The sequence below is a fragment of the Salmo salar genome, chromosome ssa01 (assembly GCF_905237065.1).
Source record: "Salmo salar chromosome ssa01, Ssal_v3.1, whole genome shotgun sequence".
Classification (NCBI taxonomy): Eukaryota; Metazoa; Chordata; class Actinopteri; order Salmoniformes; family Salmonidae; genus Salmo; species Salmo salar.
In genome coordinates, this window is record NC_059442.1 from 138,123,991 (window position 1) to 138,144,315 (window position 20,325).

At 41.6% G+C, this 20,325-nt stretch overlaps 1 protein-coding gene across 1 annotated transcript in view; it reads right to left on the bottom strand.

Moving 5' to 3' along the window:
• LOC106565454 (hamartin) overlaps positions 1-17,403 on the bottom strand; it is a 33,710-nt gene extending 16,307 nt beyond the window's left edge. The window contains 7 exon segments of the mRNA XM_014132609.2: positions 72-145; positions 297-451; positions 1,417-1,561; positions 1,749-1,901; positions 2,085-2,188; positions 2,344-2,589; positions 17,145-17,403. Coding sequence (XP_013988084.2) covers positions 72-145; positions 297-451; positions 1,417-1,561; positions 1,749-1,901; positions 2,085-2,188; positions 2,344-2,452 — 740 coding nt within the window. The 5' untranslated portion in view covers positions 2,453-2,589; positions 17,145-17,403.
• Between the last annotated feature and the right edge of the window lie 2,922 nt (positions 17,404-20,325).

Sequence of the window (20,325 nt, forward strand, 5' to 3'; positions counted from 1 at the left end):
GCTCTTGATTTGGTTGACAAAAAAATTGTATATAAAACGAGAGTGAAGCTTGAGAGCTATGATTGACTGGCCTGGTGGGATCAAGCTCATGGTCCTTAGTTCCAGTCACTAGTTCCGGGTGAATACGGACGTGTTCCAGCATCGGCTGCAAAAAAAATGGGAAAGAACAAAAAAATAATTACGGAACCATTTAGATACACCATCGTATTATACATCTATGGGTAGAATCTCTTCCTGAAGACAAATCAACATAATAAATTGAAGATTGATCAAATAAAACAGCTGTGATCTCTCACCTTCACCACTTCCTCAAAGGTGTCCACGTTCTCCTTCATGCTGTAGTGGGAGCGCAGGTAGGACACAAAGTTGCAGGGGTACATGCCGTAGAGGCGGTGGAAGAGCGAGTAGACGCTGGCGTGCAGGTGGATGAGGTACACCTCGGAGACGTGGCCTGGTGTAGGCAAGAAGAACAGAAGGAGAGAACATGATGTCAGGTCAGGGGCAGCAATGTAAACAAAAACAGTCCATCTAAAACCATACCTGGCTTTCTACCATTTCCAATATTCTCATAGAGAGAAAAATTCTCTATGAGAGAATTAATTCGCATAATACAAAAATCCGCCGGTTTAAGCTAGAGGTGGTTTTTTTTGGCATTGGATGCGTCTCAAACCACTACATGTGCCAATCTAACATTTCTGCATCTGCGGTGAAAGGTGTCAGAGATAGAGCGGTGTCTGTCAGACTATGAGACATACCAAAAATCGGCCTTCTCACAAAATCGTCGGTAGCCTCCGAACAGTTTGGCCTGCAAACTATTATGACCCCTTTATGGAAATATGACAAGACTTGTCTGAAGGTCCCCCAGAACCAGTTGAAAACATTTATGGAAGTACAGTATGGTGACTGTTTAGTGAAACAAAATAAGGGGTTAAATACAAAAAATGTTTCCTGATCTGTCTTATCTCTCCCAGATATAGGATAGACACTTCAGAACAAACTTCCTTTAGATTTTTTGGGGGGGACTATCTGTTGTTCCATATAGTGAATCTGTTATTCAATGAGTTTGAATGGTCCAATAGCAGTAAGGCCAAAAACTATTTTTCAAATAACTTCAAAATCAAAGAGCAAAATTATCCTTGGTATGACCTTCTTAAAACAATTCCATATAGAAATTTTTTACATTTTAGTCATTTAGCAGACACTCTTATCCAAAGCGACTTACAGTAGTGAATGCATACATTTCATATTTTTATTTTTTATTTTTTTTGTACTGGCCCCCCGTGGGAATCGAACCCACAACCCTGGCGTTGCACAAACACCATGCTCTACCAACTGAGCCACAGGGAAGACCCTGTAGCTTAGTACTGCCCCTGGCTTAGACTTAATAAAACAGCTCCTCAGTCTTTTTTTGATTACCTGGGTTCTTCAGGTTCCAGGAAGCCAGGCGTCCAAAGATGTCAAAGAACTCATACAGGTGTTGTTTGCCAGCCTGGGGGATCATGGGTAGCAGAGTGATCAACACCAGGACTCCAGTTATGAGGACCACAACGTCTGAATCCGTCTGGACACCAAGGAAAGAGAAACATTTAACATGAGGATACAAATTAAAGAGATCCAAGACACTTGATATAATACGCCTGTGCTTCCATGTATTCCTAGAACAAAAAACATCTATTAAAGAGACCTCTGTGGCTATCTTTCCCTCCTACCTACAATAAAACATTTTCAATATTTTTCTTTTTTTATACCTTGAGGCATTTGAGCAGCGAGAGCAGCAGCGGGTAGCGGGCGATCTTGTGGATCCAGGACGGCTGCTTGCGGACCACGTGGCCAAGCAGAGTGAGGGTGGGCAGCCGGCAGGCCTGTTTGGTCATACACTCGTTCATCTTGTCCAGCAGGTGCTGAGGTGGGCAAATTAGAAACAGCATTGGGCTTTAAGACACTCATTCTATTCATTGTTACTTAATGTTTTATGATTTGTTTTGATAAATTATGGAGAGTTAAAGTTACTTAACAACAGATGAAAAATGGGAGTACATTACTCTCTTCAGATAAAGGGGATGGGGGTGTAAGGCAGGTCTCACCTTATCATGTGGCTCTCTGACTGACGAGAGGATATGCATGGCCTGGGCCGAGTTAGTCTCCAAGAAGTAGTCCACCAGTCCATTCAGCAGCATTGACCCTCGCTCTGCACAGAGGGGAGAATGAACATAGTTCCAACATCCACATTAAGGCCCACAATATGGCTGCAAAATAGCATTTGCCATAGCCCTCTATTACAGAGTACAGGATAAAAGGATGACTGACCAAGTCCAAAAACACTATTAAAAGCAGAGTTCTCACCAGTGCTGAGGTGCTCATTGATAAGGCCTTTGATCTCCTCCAGTTGGCGGATGTCAGAGGACTCCAGGAGAGGGAGGAGGTCCCCAACGTTGGGCTGCTCTCTGGCCATGTTGACAGCGGAGGGTGAGGTGGTGGCAGACAGTCTCCGTCAAGGCCTGAGGAGGGCAGGTGTCCCAGTCGTCTCTCTCACAGCGTCCTGCCTGGAGGGCTCCCTGGGCCTCCGGCCAATACAGTCTCCAGGCACCACTACAGGACAGGGCACGCAACAGGACAGTAAAGGGTCAAACCTGACTCAGCACAAGTCAGAGAACTTCAGTGATACTTTTGGTCATTTAGTGTATGTGGACAGCTGCTAGTCAAACATCTCATTCCAAAATCATGGGCATTAATATGGAGTTGGTCCCCCCTTTGCTGCTAAAACAGCCTCCACTCTTCTGGGAAGGCTTTCCATTAGATGTTGGAACATTGCTGCGGGGACTTGCTTCTCTTCAGCCACAAGCACATTAGCGAGATCGGGCACTGATGTTGAGAGATTAGGCCTGGCTCGCAGTCGACCTACTAATTCATCCCAAAGGTGTTTGATGGGGTTAAGGTCAAGGCTCTGCACAGGCAAGCCAAGTTCTTTCACACTGATCTCGACAAACCATTTCTGTATGGACCTCGCTTTGTGCACAGGGGCATTGTCATGCTGAAAGAGGAAAGGGCCTTCCCCAAACTGTTGCCATAAAGTTAGAAGCACAAGCACAAGATTTTTACATCGATACGCGCTTCAGCGGTCCCGTTCTGTGAGCTTGTGTGGCCTACAATTCACGGCTGAGCTGCTGTTGCTCGTAGACATTTCCATTTCACAATAACAGCACTTACAGTTGACTGGGGCAGCTCTAGCAGGGCAGAAATTTGACTAACTGACTTGTTGGGTGGCATCCTATGACAGTGCTACGTTGAAAGTCACTGAGCTCTTCAGTTAGGCCATTGTCAGTACAATGGCCTAACTATGGAGATTGCATGGCCGTGTGCTCCATTTTATACAACGGTCAGCAACGGGTATGGCTGAAATAGCCAAATCCACTCATTTGAAGGGGTGTCCACACCTCTTGGCCATGTAGTGCATGTAGGCTATTAGATAAAACATTCTAGAAAAGCATCAATTGCAGCCCAATACCACATAATTATGACCCTCACATAGCCTAATCTAAAAAGTCATACAGTGTACTGACAAAATGTAGGACATGAGCAATGTTCTAAATGGCCTTTAGACTAGCTACATACATATTGGTATTATTAGGCTAGTTACAATGCAGTTCCTAAGTGCAAAGGGTATAAATAAGGAAACCGGTAGGTAGTGTGGTAGATAGTGTGGTACAATGGTAGTTTTGATAACGCCATGTGAAATCTACCACACTAGTTCTAAAGCAGTGAAACAGTGACAAATTCGAAGAAATTTGCTCTGACCACATTTGGCCCACTGGAACAGACAAAAACATAATATTAATAATCTCTATGATATCATCTACCACAGCGGTTTGTCATAACATTCTGTGAGTGTTTTCACAGAACTTCTCCTTTCAGTGACTCAACCTTTCAAAGGAAAAGAGGCCATAAATAGTCGTAATAGACAGGTCATTATCCCCAGGGTGTCCAACAGCCCTGCTAATGCTTTATAAGGAGTAATGAATCAGCCATAGAGGTCTTAACACCGCTCTCCCCTCAACATCTAGCCTAGCCTACACAGTCTAATGAAGGCAAGCCACAACACAACCAACAGGAGCAGAAAGAAACTAAAAATCAGAAGTGCATACTACGTTCATTGAAGCTATATTCTCAAAATCGGGCCACACCCCTGGTCTCAATATTTTGGACAAAACGGTAAGCATTATTATTAACTCATATTCCCACTCCAGTGACATGATTACGTTAAGCCTATTTCTTACCCTCCATCCTGTAACTAGGCTACTCTCCTGTTTGATTCTTTACTGTGAGTCAGTGTGTGCACCTGCTGAGAAGGTTGACTGGCAGCCACAACTGTTAGACATCACTGTTCTGAGGCTCTCCCCCAGTAGTCTCCAAGTTGTCAATTAGCTCCTTTGTCTTAGTATTGGGCTGGGTGTGTTGAATTAAATTAGAGTGTTTTCAATGTTTGACGTCTTGCAGGGCCAGGGCCACAATCAGTGGCACAAACAGGAACAACCCCCAGAGTGACCTCAACAAGCAGCAGCTCCGGGACACTCAGGAAGAGCCTTTATGCAGCCCCATGAACTTCCACATAAACACCAGAATTTACATTTGGCTGTGTACAAGCTGTTGAAGGGTAGGTAGCACAAACATAACCACATGTAACATATGGATTGGAATTAGTATACACATCAAAAGTCCCAATGCAAAGTTACATCTCACTTTTCTCTTTTTCAAGTTACTACATAAAACTGATCTGAATTCCGAAGAATGCCAAAGTCATGTCGGAAAATGTCAGAAGCCTATTCCCTATAATATAAACTCCAATAGAAATAACTTCAAATATATAACTTCACTCATGACTACTGGTTTCAATAAATGTATTTATTGTTACAACTTGCAAAGTCGCTAGCCAACTAGCCTACTAACGATATGTTAGCAGTGCATGAGTCAGACAGTCGCTATCAACCCCTAGCTTGCAGCTACATTAAAGTAAACCAACGTTTTGGAAATGCATAACTCCATCTTACCAGTTATCAAAGAGTGTTAGCTATATGCAGTTATCTTAGCCAGCATCTTAGACTAGCCAACCACCACAGTTATGGTCAGCAATCTAGAGCCCAACTCCTGGAGACCAGCTAGAACACAAAAACATAACCGCAGATTAAAAGCAAAGAGAGAACAGAGACTTACAGATTGATGGCTGGGGCCTATCCCATGGCAAAACTTTTAAAGGAGCGCAGATTGAGATAGCTACCAATGCAGGGAGGTGGGCGCCCCACCGGGCTGAAGGAGTAAGGGAAATCCAAAATAGATAGACACCAGATGTCCGTGCTAAACCAAGGTGGAAAAAAGATACAAAACTCCCATAGCCTACTTCACAGAGAACATGTCAAAAAGCAGACAAAACAAAAAGGAGAACAGACTAGGTACTACACAATTAAAGCAAGCAGGTATGATTTTCTCCGTTGTGAGCCCACAGCAAAAAGCCATCATAGCCTGTGTTCTAACGGGTCCCCACTAGACAACACAACCATAAGGTCCGTGAAGAGCATGCTGCATGGCCGCACGTGCCCCATCTGCTCCTTGTTTACATCACACTTCCTCGTGATTGGTGGATTGTAACTCACCACAAACACTTGGTCTGAAATGCAATTACATGCTAGCATGGCTAGTGGCTAACATTAGCCAGCTTGAGCTAGCTACCGAGCTAGCGTCTGAACTCTGTAGCACCGAGTACTTCACTGTCTCCGTGGGGAAATTTTGTTGCAGTATCATGTACACATTTAAAGTGCTGTTTAAATAGAGTAAAAAAATAAAATAATTGACAATACAAAATAGCTACATAAAAAAAAATATATATATATAAATATAATGGCGCCGACAGAGATGGTCACCTCGCTTCAGGTCCTAAAGAAACTATGCAGTAATTAGTTTTATGTATTATTTCTTACATTGTTAGCCCAGAAAATCTCAAGTGTTATTACATACAGCCGGGAAGAACAATTGGATATAAAAGCAACGTCAACTTACCAACATTACGACCAGGAATATGACTTTCCCGAAGCAGATCCTTTGTTCGGACCTCCACCCTGGACATGGAATCTTATCCCTGAGGCCGACCAAAAACAGTGCGGTCGCCACAGGAGAGGCAGACGGAGCGGCCTACCGGTCAGACTTAGAAGGCGAGCACACCATCCACCGTTTCCGAACATATTACTCGCCAATGTCCAATCTCTAGACAACAAGGTGGACAAAATTAGGGCACGAGTTGCCTTCCAGAGAGACATCAGAGATTTCAACATTCTCTGTTTCACGGAAACATGGCTCACTAGGGATATGATGTCAGAGTCTGTACAGCCACCCGGTTTCTTCATGCATTGCGCAGACAGAAACATCTCTCTGGTAAGAAGAAGGGTGGGGGTGAATGCCTTGTGATTAACGACTCATGGTGTAATCATAACATACAGGAACTCAAGTCCTTTTGTTCACCTGACCTAGAATTCCTTACAATCAAATGCCGACCACATTATCTACCAAGGGAATTCTCTTCGATTAGTCACAGCCGTGTACATCCCCCCCAAGCAGATACCTCGACGGCCCTGAAAGAACTTCACTGGACTCTATGTAAACTGGGAACCATATATCCTGAGGCTGCATTTGTTGTAGCTGGGGATTTTAACAAAGCTAATCTGAGAACAAGGCTTCCAAAATGATATCAGCATATCAAATGCGTGACACGAGCTGGTAGAATTCTGGACCATTGCTACTCAGGTCTATCCAACGCTGGTCTGACCAATCGGATTCCACACTTCAAGATTGCTTCGATCACGTGGACTGGGATATGTTCCGGGTAGCCTCAGACAATAACATTGACGTATATGCTGACTCGGTGAGGGAGTTTATTAGCAAGTGCATCGGTGATGTTGTACCAACTGTGACTATTAAAACCTTCCCTAACCAGAAACCGTAGATTGATGGCAGCATTCGCGCAAAATGCAAACCACCGCTTTTAATCATGGCAAGGCGACTGGAAACATGACCCGAATATAAACAGTGTAGCTATTCCCTCCGCAAGGCAATCAAACAAGCAGTGACACTATAGAGACAAAGTAGAGTCACAATTCAGTGGCTCAAACATGAGACGTATGTGGCAGGGTCTACAGTCAATCACAGATTACAAAAAGAAAACCAGCCCCGTGGGACATCGACATCTTGCTCCCAGACAAATTAAACAACTTCTTTGCTCGCTTTGAGGACAATACTGTGCCACTGACACAGTCACTACCAAAGCCTGTGGGCTCTCCTTCTCCGTGGCCAACGTGTGTAAAACCCTCGCACGGCTGCTGGCCCAGACGGCATCCCTAGCCGCGTCCTCAGAGCATGCGCAGACCAGCTGGCTGGTGTGTTTATGGACATATTCAATATCAATCCCTATCCCAGTCTGCTGTGCCCACATGCTTAAAGATGACCACCATTGTTCCTGTCCAAGAAAGCTAAGGTAACTGAACTAAATGGCTATCATCCCGTAGCACTCACTTCTGTCACCATGAAGTGCTTTGAGACTAGTCAAAGATCATATCACCTCCACCCTACCTGATACCCTAGACCCACCTCAATAGGTCCACAGATGACGCAATTGCAATCACACTGCCCTATCCCATCTGGACAAGAGGAATACCTATATAAGAATGCAATTCATTGACTACAGCTCAGCATTTAACACCATAGTACCCTCCAAACGCGTCATTAAGCTCGAGACCCTGGTCTCGACCCTGCCCTGAGCAATTGGGTCCTGGACTTTGACGGGCCGCCCCCAGGGGGTGAAGATAGGAAACATCTCCACCCCGCTGACCCTCAACACTGGGGCCCTACAAGGGTGCATTCTCAGCCCTCTCCTGTACGCCCTGTTCAGCCATGACTGCATGGCCATGCACGCCTCCAACTCAATCATCAAGTTTGCAGACGACACTACAGTGGTAGGCTAGATTACCAACAACGACGAGACGGCCTACAGGGAGGTGGTGAGGGCCCTCAGAATGTGGTATCAGGAAAATCACCTCTCACTCAACGTCAACAAAACAAAGGAGATGATCGTGGACTTCAGGAAACAACAGAGGGAGCACCCCCCTATCCACATTGAAGGGACAGTAGTGGAGAAGGTGGAAAGTTAAGTTCCTCGGCGTACACATCACAGACAAACTGAAATTGTCCACCCACACAGACAGCATGGTGAAGAAGGCGCAACAGCGCCTCTTCAACCTTAGGAGGCTGAATAAATTTGGCTTGTCACCTAAAACAAACTTTTACAGATGCAATCGAGAGCATCCTGTCGGGCTGTATTACTGCCTGGTATGGCAATTGCTCCGCCCACAACCGCAAGGCCCTCCAGAGGGTAGTGCGGTCTGCACAACACATCACCGGGGGCAAACTACCTGCCCTCCAGGACACCTACAGCACCTGATGTCACAGGAAGGCCATAAAGATCAAAGGACAACAACCACCCGAGCCACTGCCTGTTCACCCCGCTATCATCCAGAAGGCAAGATCAGAGCAGGTGCATCAAAGCTGGGACCGAGAGACTGAAAAACAGCTTCTATCTCAAGGTCATCAGACTGTTAAACAGCCTTCACTAACACAGAGAGGCTGCTGTCTATATAGACTCAAATCTCTGGCCACTTAAATAAATGCAATAAATGGATTTAATAAAAAGGTATCAGTCACTTTAAATAACACCACTTTAATAATGTCTACATATCCTACATTACTCATCTCATATGTACAGTGGAAGTCGGAAGTTTACATACACCTTAGCAAAATACAATTAAACTCAGTTTTTCACAATTCCTGACATTTAATCCGAGTAAAAATTCCCTGTTTTAGGTCAGATAGGATCATCACTTTACTTTAAGAACCCACAACCCTGGCGTTACACACACCATGCTCTACCAACTGAGCCACAGGGAAGCCCATGTGTCAGAATAATAGTAGAGAGAATTATTTATTTCATCCCTTTCCCAGTGGGTCAGAACTTTACATACACTCAAATAGTATTTGGTAGCATTGCCTTTAAATTATTTAACTTGGGTCAAACGTTTCGGGTAGCCTTCCACAAGCTTCCCACAATAAATTGGGAAGATTTTGACCCATTCTCGTAACAGAGCTGGTGTAACTGAGTCAGGTTTGCACTTTTTCAGTTCTGCCCACAAATTGTCTATGGGATTGAGATCAGGGCTTTGTGATGGCCACTCCAATACCTTGACTTTGTTGTCCTTAAGCCATTTTGCCACAACTTTGGAAGTATGCTTGGGGTCATTGTCCCATTGGAAGACCCATTAGCGACCAAGCTTTAACTTCCTGACTGATGTCTTGAGATGTTGCTTTAATATATCCACAACATTTTCCTTCCTCACGATGCCATCTATTTTGTGAAGTGCACCAGTCCCTCCTGCAGCAAAGCACCCCCACAACATGATGCTGCCACCCCCGTGCTTCACGGTTGGGATGGTGTTCTTTGACTTACAAGCCTCCCCCTTTTTCCCCCAAACACTTTAAGGGGCATTGCACTGATAATGGCGCTGACTAGGAAAACGTTCCCGCTGTTCTTAGTGCCAGTCTGCACGTTCAAACTAAAACAATGTAACTAATAATGGCATCTTCATGCTTTTGTTAACAAAATACTGATAAAAATACTCTTTGAAATTGCCAATGTTTATTTAGTTACGGATCCATAACGAATTACTATGGGAATAAATATCACTGAATTACAGAAATATTGGAACAAAGTTGTCTATTGAAGGTAAACAAATTGTTGCTTACTGAAAAATACTCTTTCAAACACACACGGTCACATTGTACAGCGCCATTATGGCTATTAGTAGGTAGCTGGACAATAGACTTACCTAGAAGGAGGGTAGGGGAGAATTATATCGTCAAATGTATTTCTTAGGTTGGCTATATCCCAACCGGCCATGATTTGTTGCAATTTCAGTTTAATCCACCAGAAAAGCCTAAACAAATAATACAACAAAAAGTATTATTACGTATCACAGCCGACTGTGATTGGGAGTCCCATAGGGCGGCACACAACTGGCCCAGCGTTTCTCTCCCTCTAAAAACAGAAATATATTTTTTGGCCTTTACAAATATTATTTGGCCCTTCATTCAGATTACAATCACTCACTTTCATATTTTGGAGGTTATTTTGTTTTAAAAAAAATCGTTATATATTATCAAGTTTAAGAAACAGTCATATAGCCGGCACTTACATAAAGCTGAGTGACTCACTCATTCATAGCTTTGGATCAAAATAAATAAGTACCAACAATCTTTCTGATAGTCTTTAATAAAGAAATGTTTTGGTTATCCTGACCTGGACACCATGTACAGTATTAAAATAGCCCATTATGGCCCATTAGCAGGACAATATACCTTTACCAACGCCTCTCTGTATTTTGATACTTTGTGGATGGGGCCTCCCCAGCGGCACAGCTGTCTAAGTCACTGCATCACAGTGCAAAATGCGTTGCTACAGATACCCGTGCCGGCCGCCACCGGGAGACCCATGAGCCGGCTTTTGATTTAGAATTCACTATATGTAATTATTGGCGGAGAGTCACGTCATATTTTTCAATATACTGTAGGCGACATGAGTCTTACTAGTGTTGAGTAATGTGCTGTTAAAAGTGGTGTAGATCTTATTTAAAGAGCATATTGAAGTTAGAAGCAAAAGGATTTGAAGCAATAGCCTACAACTATTTTAGCACCGTTTCACGCTGCTCTGAGACAAGCATAGGGACTGGTCTTCATAAATCGATGAGATTTTTATTTTGACTGAATCTCCATTTGGGGATTGGTTAGACTACAATTATACAATTAGGGTGTAGAAATGTTATGCTCTTAGTGCAACCTTTATTTAACTAGGCAAGTCAGTTAAGAACAAATTCTTATTTACAAGGACAGCCTACTCCTTCCTCCCCATCGGGGAATTGAACCCCGGTCTCCCATGTGCCCGCACGACACGGGGATTCTTTAGCTTAATAGCCCAGTACTGTAGCCTACTCCCGACAGTCTTGTTGTACAGCGCCATATTTTCCATTCCATCCTAACGGAAACTCAGAGGGTTTTTCAGTTTTTCTTCAAATAGAACACCATAATATTAATCAAATTAATTAAGCAAAATTTCTTAAAATCAGTTCCATATACTATGTTCTATACAGCCACTATTGAAGGCTATCAAATGCTTCTTAAAAAAGGCCGCTGTTGGTCAAATTAGCATTAATGGTACCAGTGGTTGGCACTTAAATAATGTGCCATAGAATTCTGCGGCACCATGCACGCTGTGCCGCAGTACGCTGCCACTTTTAAAGGACAAACCACTGTACAGGGTGTGGCTCAGGTTTAAAGTAATTTTTGAGTCTTGAGGGCCCCGACCTTAAAAATCTCATCCAAGCATGTATATTTCTATCCAAATACCTTGCGTGCTGTGGTGAATCCTTCTTCACATATTTTCCTGGCTGACAGTGGAATTGCCAAACCAACAAACAATACAAAAAGGTAAAATACTATTGCCGAAAGATTTGTAAAACAGAGTCAGTATAGTAGTCAACATTAAAAGTCACCAGCTTTTTGAGTAGAGAAGATCCTCCATGTGACGTTGACAAATAGTACATTGTGGATAGTTCAGAAGATATCCGTAAACACGTTCATAAATATGTAATAACTCAAAAACACAATGTTTGTACTTACAAGTAACCAGATTGTGATGTCAACTAAGTTAGTAAGTCTTTGACCACACTATGACGTTAAATTGGTGGGGTAAAAACTCATGCTTCCTACCGTTTAAGCGCCACCCTCACTCTCTCTCATAAATAAAAAGAAACAAAATCTATTATAATTTATATTTAAGTAGGCAAGTCAGTTAAGAACAAATACTTATTTACAATCACGGCCTACCCTGGCCAAACCCGGACCATGCTGGGCCAATTGAACGCCAACCTATGGGTCTCCCAATCACGGCCGGATGTGATACAGCCTGGATTCGAACCAGGGACTGTAGTGACGTCTCTTGCACTGAGATGCAGTGTCTTAGGCAAGAGGTGTCACTACAGTGCAAGAGGCATCACTGAAGCATTATAGTTAGCTCAATTAATTTGAAGCAGCCATTAGGCAAGTTCTATGGACTCAACTGGACTAGAATTTTATAATAATTCTGTTATTTCCTAGTTGTGCTCTGTGCTCTCCACAACCTGAGACAATGGACCTGATGCTAAGGGAGGGAGGACGATGAGTTAGCTAGGCTATTCAGTGCAATAGACTACTTGCACAAAGGGAGACCCTATCTAGCCTACTACAATTTGTATCAACTTATTTCAGAGTAGCTGTCTGCAGTGCTTTCCGAAATTTTATAGACCCAATTGTCTTTTTCCACATTTTCTTGTTAAAGACTGAATTTAAAATGGTTTAAACTGAGTTGTTGTCACTGGCCTACACTCCATAGCCCATAATGTCAAAGTGGAATAATGTTTTTTAATTCAAGCTGAAATGTCTTGAGTCAATAAGTATTCAACTTCTATGTTATGGCAAGCCTAAATAAGTTCAGGAGTAAAAATGTGCTTAACAAGTCACAAGCTGCATGGGCTTGGTGCAATAATAGTGTTTAACATGATTTTTTAATGACTACCTCATCTCTGTACCCCACACATACATATAACTGTAAAGGTCCCTCAGGTCAGGCAGTGAATTTCAAACAGATTCAACCACAAAGACCAGGGAGGTTTTCAAATGCCTCGCAAAAAAGGGCACCTATTGGTAGATGGGTAAAATAAAAATAACAGACATTGAATATCCCTTTGAGGTATATCCCTAATTACACTTTGGATGGTGTATAAATACACTTAGTCACTACAAAGGTACTGGCGTCCTTCATAACTCAGTTGCTGGAGAGGAAGGAAACCGCTCAAGGATTTCTCAATGATGCCAATGGTGACTTTAAAACAGTTACAGAGTTTAATAATGGCTGTGATAGTAACAACACATCCGCCACGCTGATCCTCAAACGGGGGCCCCGCAGGGGTGCGTGCTCAGTCCCCTTCTGTACTCCCTGTTCACTCATGACTGAATGACCAGGCACGACTCCAACACCATCATTAAATTTGCTGATGACAACACTGATCTCCGACAAGACAGCCGATAGGGATGAGGTCAGAGACTTGGCCATGTGGTGCCAGGACAACAACCTCCCCATCAACGTGATCAAGACAAAGGAGATGATTGTGGACTACAGGAAAAGGAGGGCCGAGCATGCCCCCATTCTCATTGATGGGGCTGTAATGAAGCAGATTGAGAAGCTTCAAGTTCTTTGGTGTCCACATCACCAACAAACTAACATGGTCCAAGCACACCAAGACAGTCGTGAAGAGGGCACAACAAAACCTATTCCTCCTCAGGAGACTGAAAGGATTTGGCATGTGTCCTCAGATCCTCAAAAAGGTTCTACAGTTGCACCATCAAGAGCATCCTGACTGGTTGCATCACTGCCTGGTATGGCAACTGCTCGGCCTCCGACTGCAAGGCACTACAGAGGGTAGTGCGTACGGACCAGTACATCACTGGGGCCAAGTTTCCTGTCATCCAGCACCTCAAAACCAGGCAGTTTCAGAGGAAGGCCCAAAAATTGTCAAAACACCAAACGGTACCGGAGCACCAAGTCTAGGTCCAAGAGGCTTCTAGACAGTTTCTACCCCCAAGCTATAAGACTCTTGAACATCTAATCAAGTGGCTACCCAGACTATTTGCATTGCCTCATCCCCCGTCGACTAACCGGTGCCACCGCACATTGACTCTGTACCGGTAGCCCCTGTATATAGCCTCGTTATTGTTATTTTACAGCTGCTCTTTAATTATTTGCTACTGTTATTTTTTACTTAACACTTATTTTTTTGTAAAACTGCATTGTTGGTTAAGGGCTTGTAAGCATTTCACTGTAAGGTCTAAACCTGTTGTATTTGGCACATGTGACAAATAACAGATTTGATTGGAGAAAACTGAGGCTGAATCAACAACATTGTAGTTACTCCACAATACTAACCTAATTAACAGAGTGAAAAGAAACAAGCCTACATAGAATAAAATTATTCCAAAACATGCATCCTGTCTGCAACAAGGCACGAAAGTAATACTGCAAATAAATCTGGAAAAGCAATTCCCTTTTTGGCCTGAATACAAAGTATTACGTTTGGGGCAAATCCAATGACACACATTACCGTACCACTCTCCATATGTTCAAGCACAGCGGTGGCTGCATCATGTTATGGGTATGCTTGCAATCATTAAGGACAGGGGAGTTTTTCAGGATAAAAAAATATATAGGTAATGGCGCTAAGCACAAGCAAAAACAATGGTTCAGCCTGCTTTGCACCAGACAGTGGGAGATTAATTCCCCTTTCAGCAGAACAATAACTTAAAACACAAGGCCAAATCTACACTGGAGTTGCTTATCAAAAAGGCAGTGAATGTTCCTGAGTGGCCGAGTTATAGTTTTGACTTGAATCTACTTGAAAATCTATGGCAAGACCTGAAAATGGTTGTCTAGCAATGATCAACAAGCAATTTGACAGAGTAAGAAGAATTTTCTCAAGAATAATGGGCAAATGTTGCACAATCCAGGCACCAAATGTGCTTCTGCAAAGTATTGACTCAGGAGTGTTAAAACTAAAGTAAATTAGATCTGTATTTCTTTCCAAAAATTCACTAGAATTTCTATTAAAAAAAAATCATTTTGTCATTACGGGGTATTTTGTGTATAAATGGGTGAAAAAAAATATTATTTATCAATTTTGAATTGAGGCTGTAACAACAAAATGTGGAATAAGTCAAGGGTTATGAATACTTTCTGAAGGCACTGTCAATCCCAAATACACAAAGAAAATAAATAATGATTATGTTATGGTAGCTAGCTAAGCCTTTTTATTTACAGTTGAATGCAATGAATTAATTAGCTATTGTATGGTCATCTACTGTAGCTAGTAGTGTTGCACAGTATACTGACATTTAGGTACTTTTTCAGTAATAGAACATAAAAAACAGTTTGGAACTAGAATTTGTCACTTTACAATGCAAGAATCCAGCCTACAGCTGGAAGCTAGTGGTAACTTTCCTTGCTTGCTCACAGCTGAAGCTAAAAAATCTATTCACTATCCTAGGACTTTGTGATACCATAACGCAAAATTTGCTGATTTTAAAGCTGATGCCACCAAAACCATATTAATTTGCAGTTGCTCTCTCATGTCTCTTCCAAAGATGATCTATTGTCTCAGCGAACTGACAGAGAATCTCAATTGCATTCAACTCCTCAAAACCAATTGTTTGAGAAAGTCATAGGTCCTTCGCCTCTGACCTTCTCCTCCAATGGGTTTTAAGGAGGCAAGAAGAGAGGAGTATGCAATATGATTCCTGTGTGTGTGGATGTGTTTAACTACTCTTGTGGGGACCAGAAGTCCTCACAAGAATAGTAAACAAACAAAAATTTGATCAACTGGGGACATTTTGTTTGTCCCCACAAGGTCAAATGCTATTTCTAAAGGGTTAAGGTTAGAATTAGGGTTAGGAGCTAGGGTTAGGTTTTGGGGTTAGTTTTAGGGTTAGTTGACTCATTAATGCATACATGCCTCTGAAATGTTGACATAAAAAATTACAATGTAATGATATTTAACTAATATTCTGTGACTTCGGCTAATATGCCTTCTTTTTTGCTGTGGTATCGAGTATTGTGACGTATCAAGTATCCTAGTACTAAACCTGGTATCGAAGTCAAAATGTTGGTATGGTAACAACAGAAGATGCTTAGTAAAATTAGGATTGCAGTAGCTTTAGCCTAATAATGGACTAAAGGAGCCTAACATAACTCTTTATAGTCCAAGGACCTTACATGTTCTGTTTAGAGGTGAATTGACTTTGACAGCCAAAACAGACTAATAGTCCATCTAAACGTGAATCGACTGTCAATTGCGGTACTGTTCTAGAAACAAAGCACTCTACTTCCATATCACATAAAAATAATTTCACAAAGACAAAATATACACTTACTGTAGAGCAAGAGGTTGGTGACACCTTAATTGGGGAAGACGGGCTCAAAGTAATGGCTGTAATAATGGAACGGTATCAAATACATTAACATGGTTTCCATTTGGTTAATACAATTCCATTCCAGCCACTAATATGAGCAATCCTCCCCTCAGCAAACTACTGTGCCGTACACCGTTTTAACTGGTTTTAACACAGTATTTTTCAGGGACAAGTCGGCATCCATCCTCGTTAACACACAGGTGTTCGAAGACGCAGATAGCCAATTAGCAGTTACGAGAAAAAAAAGTATTACTGATATGAAAAATACGTCCCTTATGTTTCCAAAACTGTACGAATTCAATGCGTTTTGACGTTCAGAAAGAACGTCGGGCTCTTAAAGTATCTTCTGGCCGGAGAAGTTATCTTCAATGGGCACTGAAGGTAGTTAGCTAGCGTCTATGAATGGGTTAGCTTTAGCCTAGCTAGCTAGCTTGATGTGAGATGTAGCTACGTTACGCCTCAATATTTGCTCAGGAGGTGACGCAGAAAGCAGCTGCAACATTTCAAGAAGTTGCAGCTGAATACAAAATGGTTAGTTACATCATTCACTGTAACTAAACTCACCATGACAGTCAAATGCTAGCTAGTTGGCTGTGTCGCCAGCAAGCAGGCTAGCTATCTGGAATGACCACTGACTGTCGTAAACAACTCAGGGGAACAATGGGCAGGGTTCTTGTTGTTTTAGCCGATTGTTTCACAGGAATTATTATTGGTAAGCTGAAAACGATTTCAACAGATGCATGTTCATGAAAGTAGCGATGACTCAAACCATTATTGTCAGTGTCTGTAGAAATATAATACACGTTATATAGCTAACGGTAGCTGTCATTCAGAAAAACAAGTCATTACCGACAACTACCAGGAGAAAAAATATATATATATTTGACAGTCATGAAAGAGCATCAGAAATTCCTAATAATGCACATGCCTTACACTAACGATTTTTTCCCCGTTTGAAATTCACCAATATATATTTCTATATATCAATAACTGGACCTGTTTACCTGTTAGAGTCTCTACACTCCACAGGGCGCCGCCATCTTGAACACATCACAGCCCATCCTTCTTTAATCGACCTCCGCTGACTCGCACACAAAGTAATCCCTTATTAGCGAGCCATTCAGAATCTGACACTGACTAGTCTATTTACCTAAATAATGCTACAGCTAGGCTCATTTAAATATTTCCATTCCGCTTCAATCATATTTCAGTGAACCACACTCCTCATGTGCTCACTCCACGATAAATGTGGCATTGTTTTTGTCATAGGTGGAGGGATGAATTTATGTGTACTGCGGTTTTCGCGTGACGGGCATGAGTCAGGTAGTGAGCGCATGCGCTGAATAGAATGGTAACTTTCTAAGAATGGCCGGATTCGACTATGCTAAAACACAGTGTCATTTAAAAATCTTCCCAGTTTGAAATAGTTCCCAATCCTTTTATTTTTATTAACAACAAATCAATACAAAAAGTACATGGCGAACACAAGTATGTATAAATAATATACAAAGGACATCTGTGCTAGGGGGTACAATATCCCATTACACAAGGACCTAAGGGACATAGACACACATTTATAATTCTAACATCTTTTTTGTTGGCAGAGTATTTAATTCAGGGGCGGAAATCGCGGGGGGGACGGGGGGGACACGACCCCCCCATCTTGGGAAAAATATGATTTGTCCCCCCCAATATATCACTGAAACATAACTATGTAATTTAAATAATATTAATAATACGCAATGAAAGCAATTGTGCTGATTATAGACACTTAATAGCGCGTTTTTAAGTTTCAAAAGATTGCGACCCCCCCCACCCCTTTCCTCACAATGGTTTGATCCACTGGGAAGGTAACAGAGGGGTCGTAGCCACTGTCTGAAAGGCACTCAATGAACGTAACTGACGTGAGGTTAATCCAGTCAATCGCGCACACACACTAGCTGAATATGCAGAGCTAGCGCGCAAATATGAACTATTAAGCTAGCTAGTACCTATTCCATTTATGTGACCTCGTCAAAGATGGAATCTTTGCTATCGTCAATTTATTCCGAGATCAGCATGCAGATGATGTAAGTTAGTGCTTCAAAGTCCCTGTGATAAGGTTAGCGATAAACTGAAGTCCAAACTGAACAGAACCACACTCTCTTCTACCATTGTCTTAAATATATTTAATGGTCTCGTTGCAAAAGCTAAATTGTCGCAAGGGAACTTTTATTTATTTATTTTATTTAACCCGGGTAGCAAAGATTATAGCAAACACCACTGAAACAGAATTGGTGTTCGCCAGCCAATATGAAACAAACTATTAAAATTACAAAAGGTTGCAGCATATGTTGTGTAAATGGTGAACTCATACAGCTGTCAACTCTTGTCATTTTAATCAGTTTCACATTTGCTAGCTACCTTTTAGATCGAAGCCCAAATAGAATGATAAAAGATAAGATGATAGAAGCCCATCTCCTACTGTAAATAACCTACACACTGTGTGTGTGTGTAGCCAGCCAGCCAGGTAGAAAAATGGCAGAAAAATAAAAGACGGACATCAGAGTATTTTTCAGTACACCAAAACGCAAAGTAAAAACCCTAGTAGCCTAATATCTCAAAGACTAGTTGATAAAATGTTCATAAGAAAGAAATGAAATTCTAATGGAAATGTTTCACAATGATGTCATTAGGCAGAGCAGGCAACAGATGGCACACAGACAGCAGAGTTGGGGACAGATATGCAGGGACAGACTGGCAGAGACAGGGAGTCTCAGGTAAGTTTGTTGAGTCTTTGTTTGGCAACATTATGAAAGGTTCTCCATTTTTTTTACTTGTAAAATAGGAACATAATTGGAAAATGCCATGGATACCCCCACTCTCAACTTAAACTGGTGACTGAACTAAGATTTGTTAAAGGCAATGGTATTGCTGTTGTGAGTAGTTGTGTAGTTTTGGGTACCGGTAGTTAGGAGTACGGCAAACACCTTATTTCTTTGGTTCCTCAATATACATTTACCATATTACAATGTAGGCTATGTGTCACAGCACTACTTTTGGTGTCCCCCTCAGGAATTGCTCTTGAGAAAATTTCATGTAATTGTCCCCCCCCAAAGTTGATATCAGATTTTCGCCCCTGATTTAATTGTCTTAAAATATAGTTCAATTTATTTTTGCAAGATAACAAAATGTGGTGTTTAGTTTGTAAATGTACATTAGTGAATATGAAATTTGGCCAAAAGAATAATGAAATTAATTATATAAGATTGTTTCAACTTATTTCTATCATAAGTAAAGAATCCAATCAGTACATCTCTCCATAATAGTGTAAGATCTTCATAAATGTATTAAATTATAAATCTACTGATGTCATGCCACAGATTCCTTACATTAATACAATGCCAAAAAAGATGCAACACTGTTTCTGTGTGGTCATTACAAAAGGTACAATTTTAATTGATGTTTTATTAAAACATCTTCATATAGTGGTTGGCAGGATAATATTTCTGAATAATTTTAAAGGAAACTTCCTTCATTTGTTTAAAAAGTAGGTGTGTGTGGCATCATCCAGTATAAATAAAAAAATATGCATGAAATGTATGCATTCATTACTGTAAGTAGCTCTGGATAAGAGCGTCTGCTAAATGACTAAAATGGAAAAGGTAAAAATCATCCACACTTTTTCCCAACAGATATTATCAATAAAACCATTCCAATAAGGCATTACATAAGGTATAGATACAACATCCTGTTGAAACAAGGCTCATATGTAGCTCTATTGTTGTTGAATGGACTTAAAGAAAAACAAATCTTTCCTACTGATGAGTCAACAGGGTTGCACCTGAGGGAATGGCATCTAAAACAATTGCAAAATCTTTAGGTGTTGCATGGATCTTGTAAAGTGATAAGAATGCCTTATAATGAAGTAAAATACCCTTACAAGTTGGCTCACCAATTGGATTATTATTTCGGAACCAATATTCTAAAAACGAAGAAGTATTTTTTTTACAATATGTCCCCATTATTCCATATACAATATCTTTTTGGGGAAAAAAAACAATCCTTCATGGCACCGTTCAATGGCCCGTGACGTGATGGGCAAAAACGGTGAAGGAGGAGCACCATTCTCAAATCTAACAATAGCCTAATCTGCGTTATCTCCGTCAAAAAGGCAGCATGGTGCATCGTCCTGAAACATCTCTT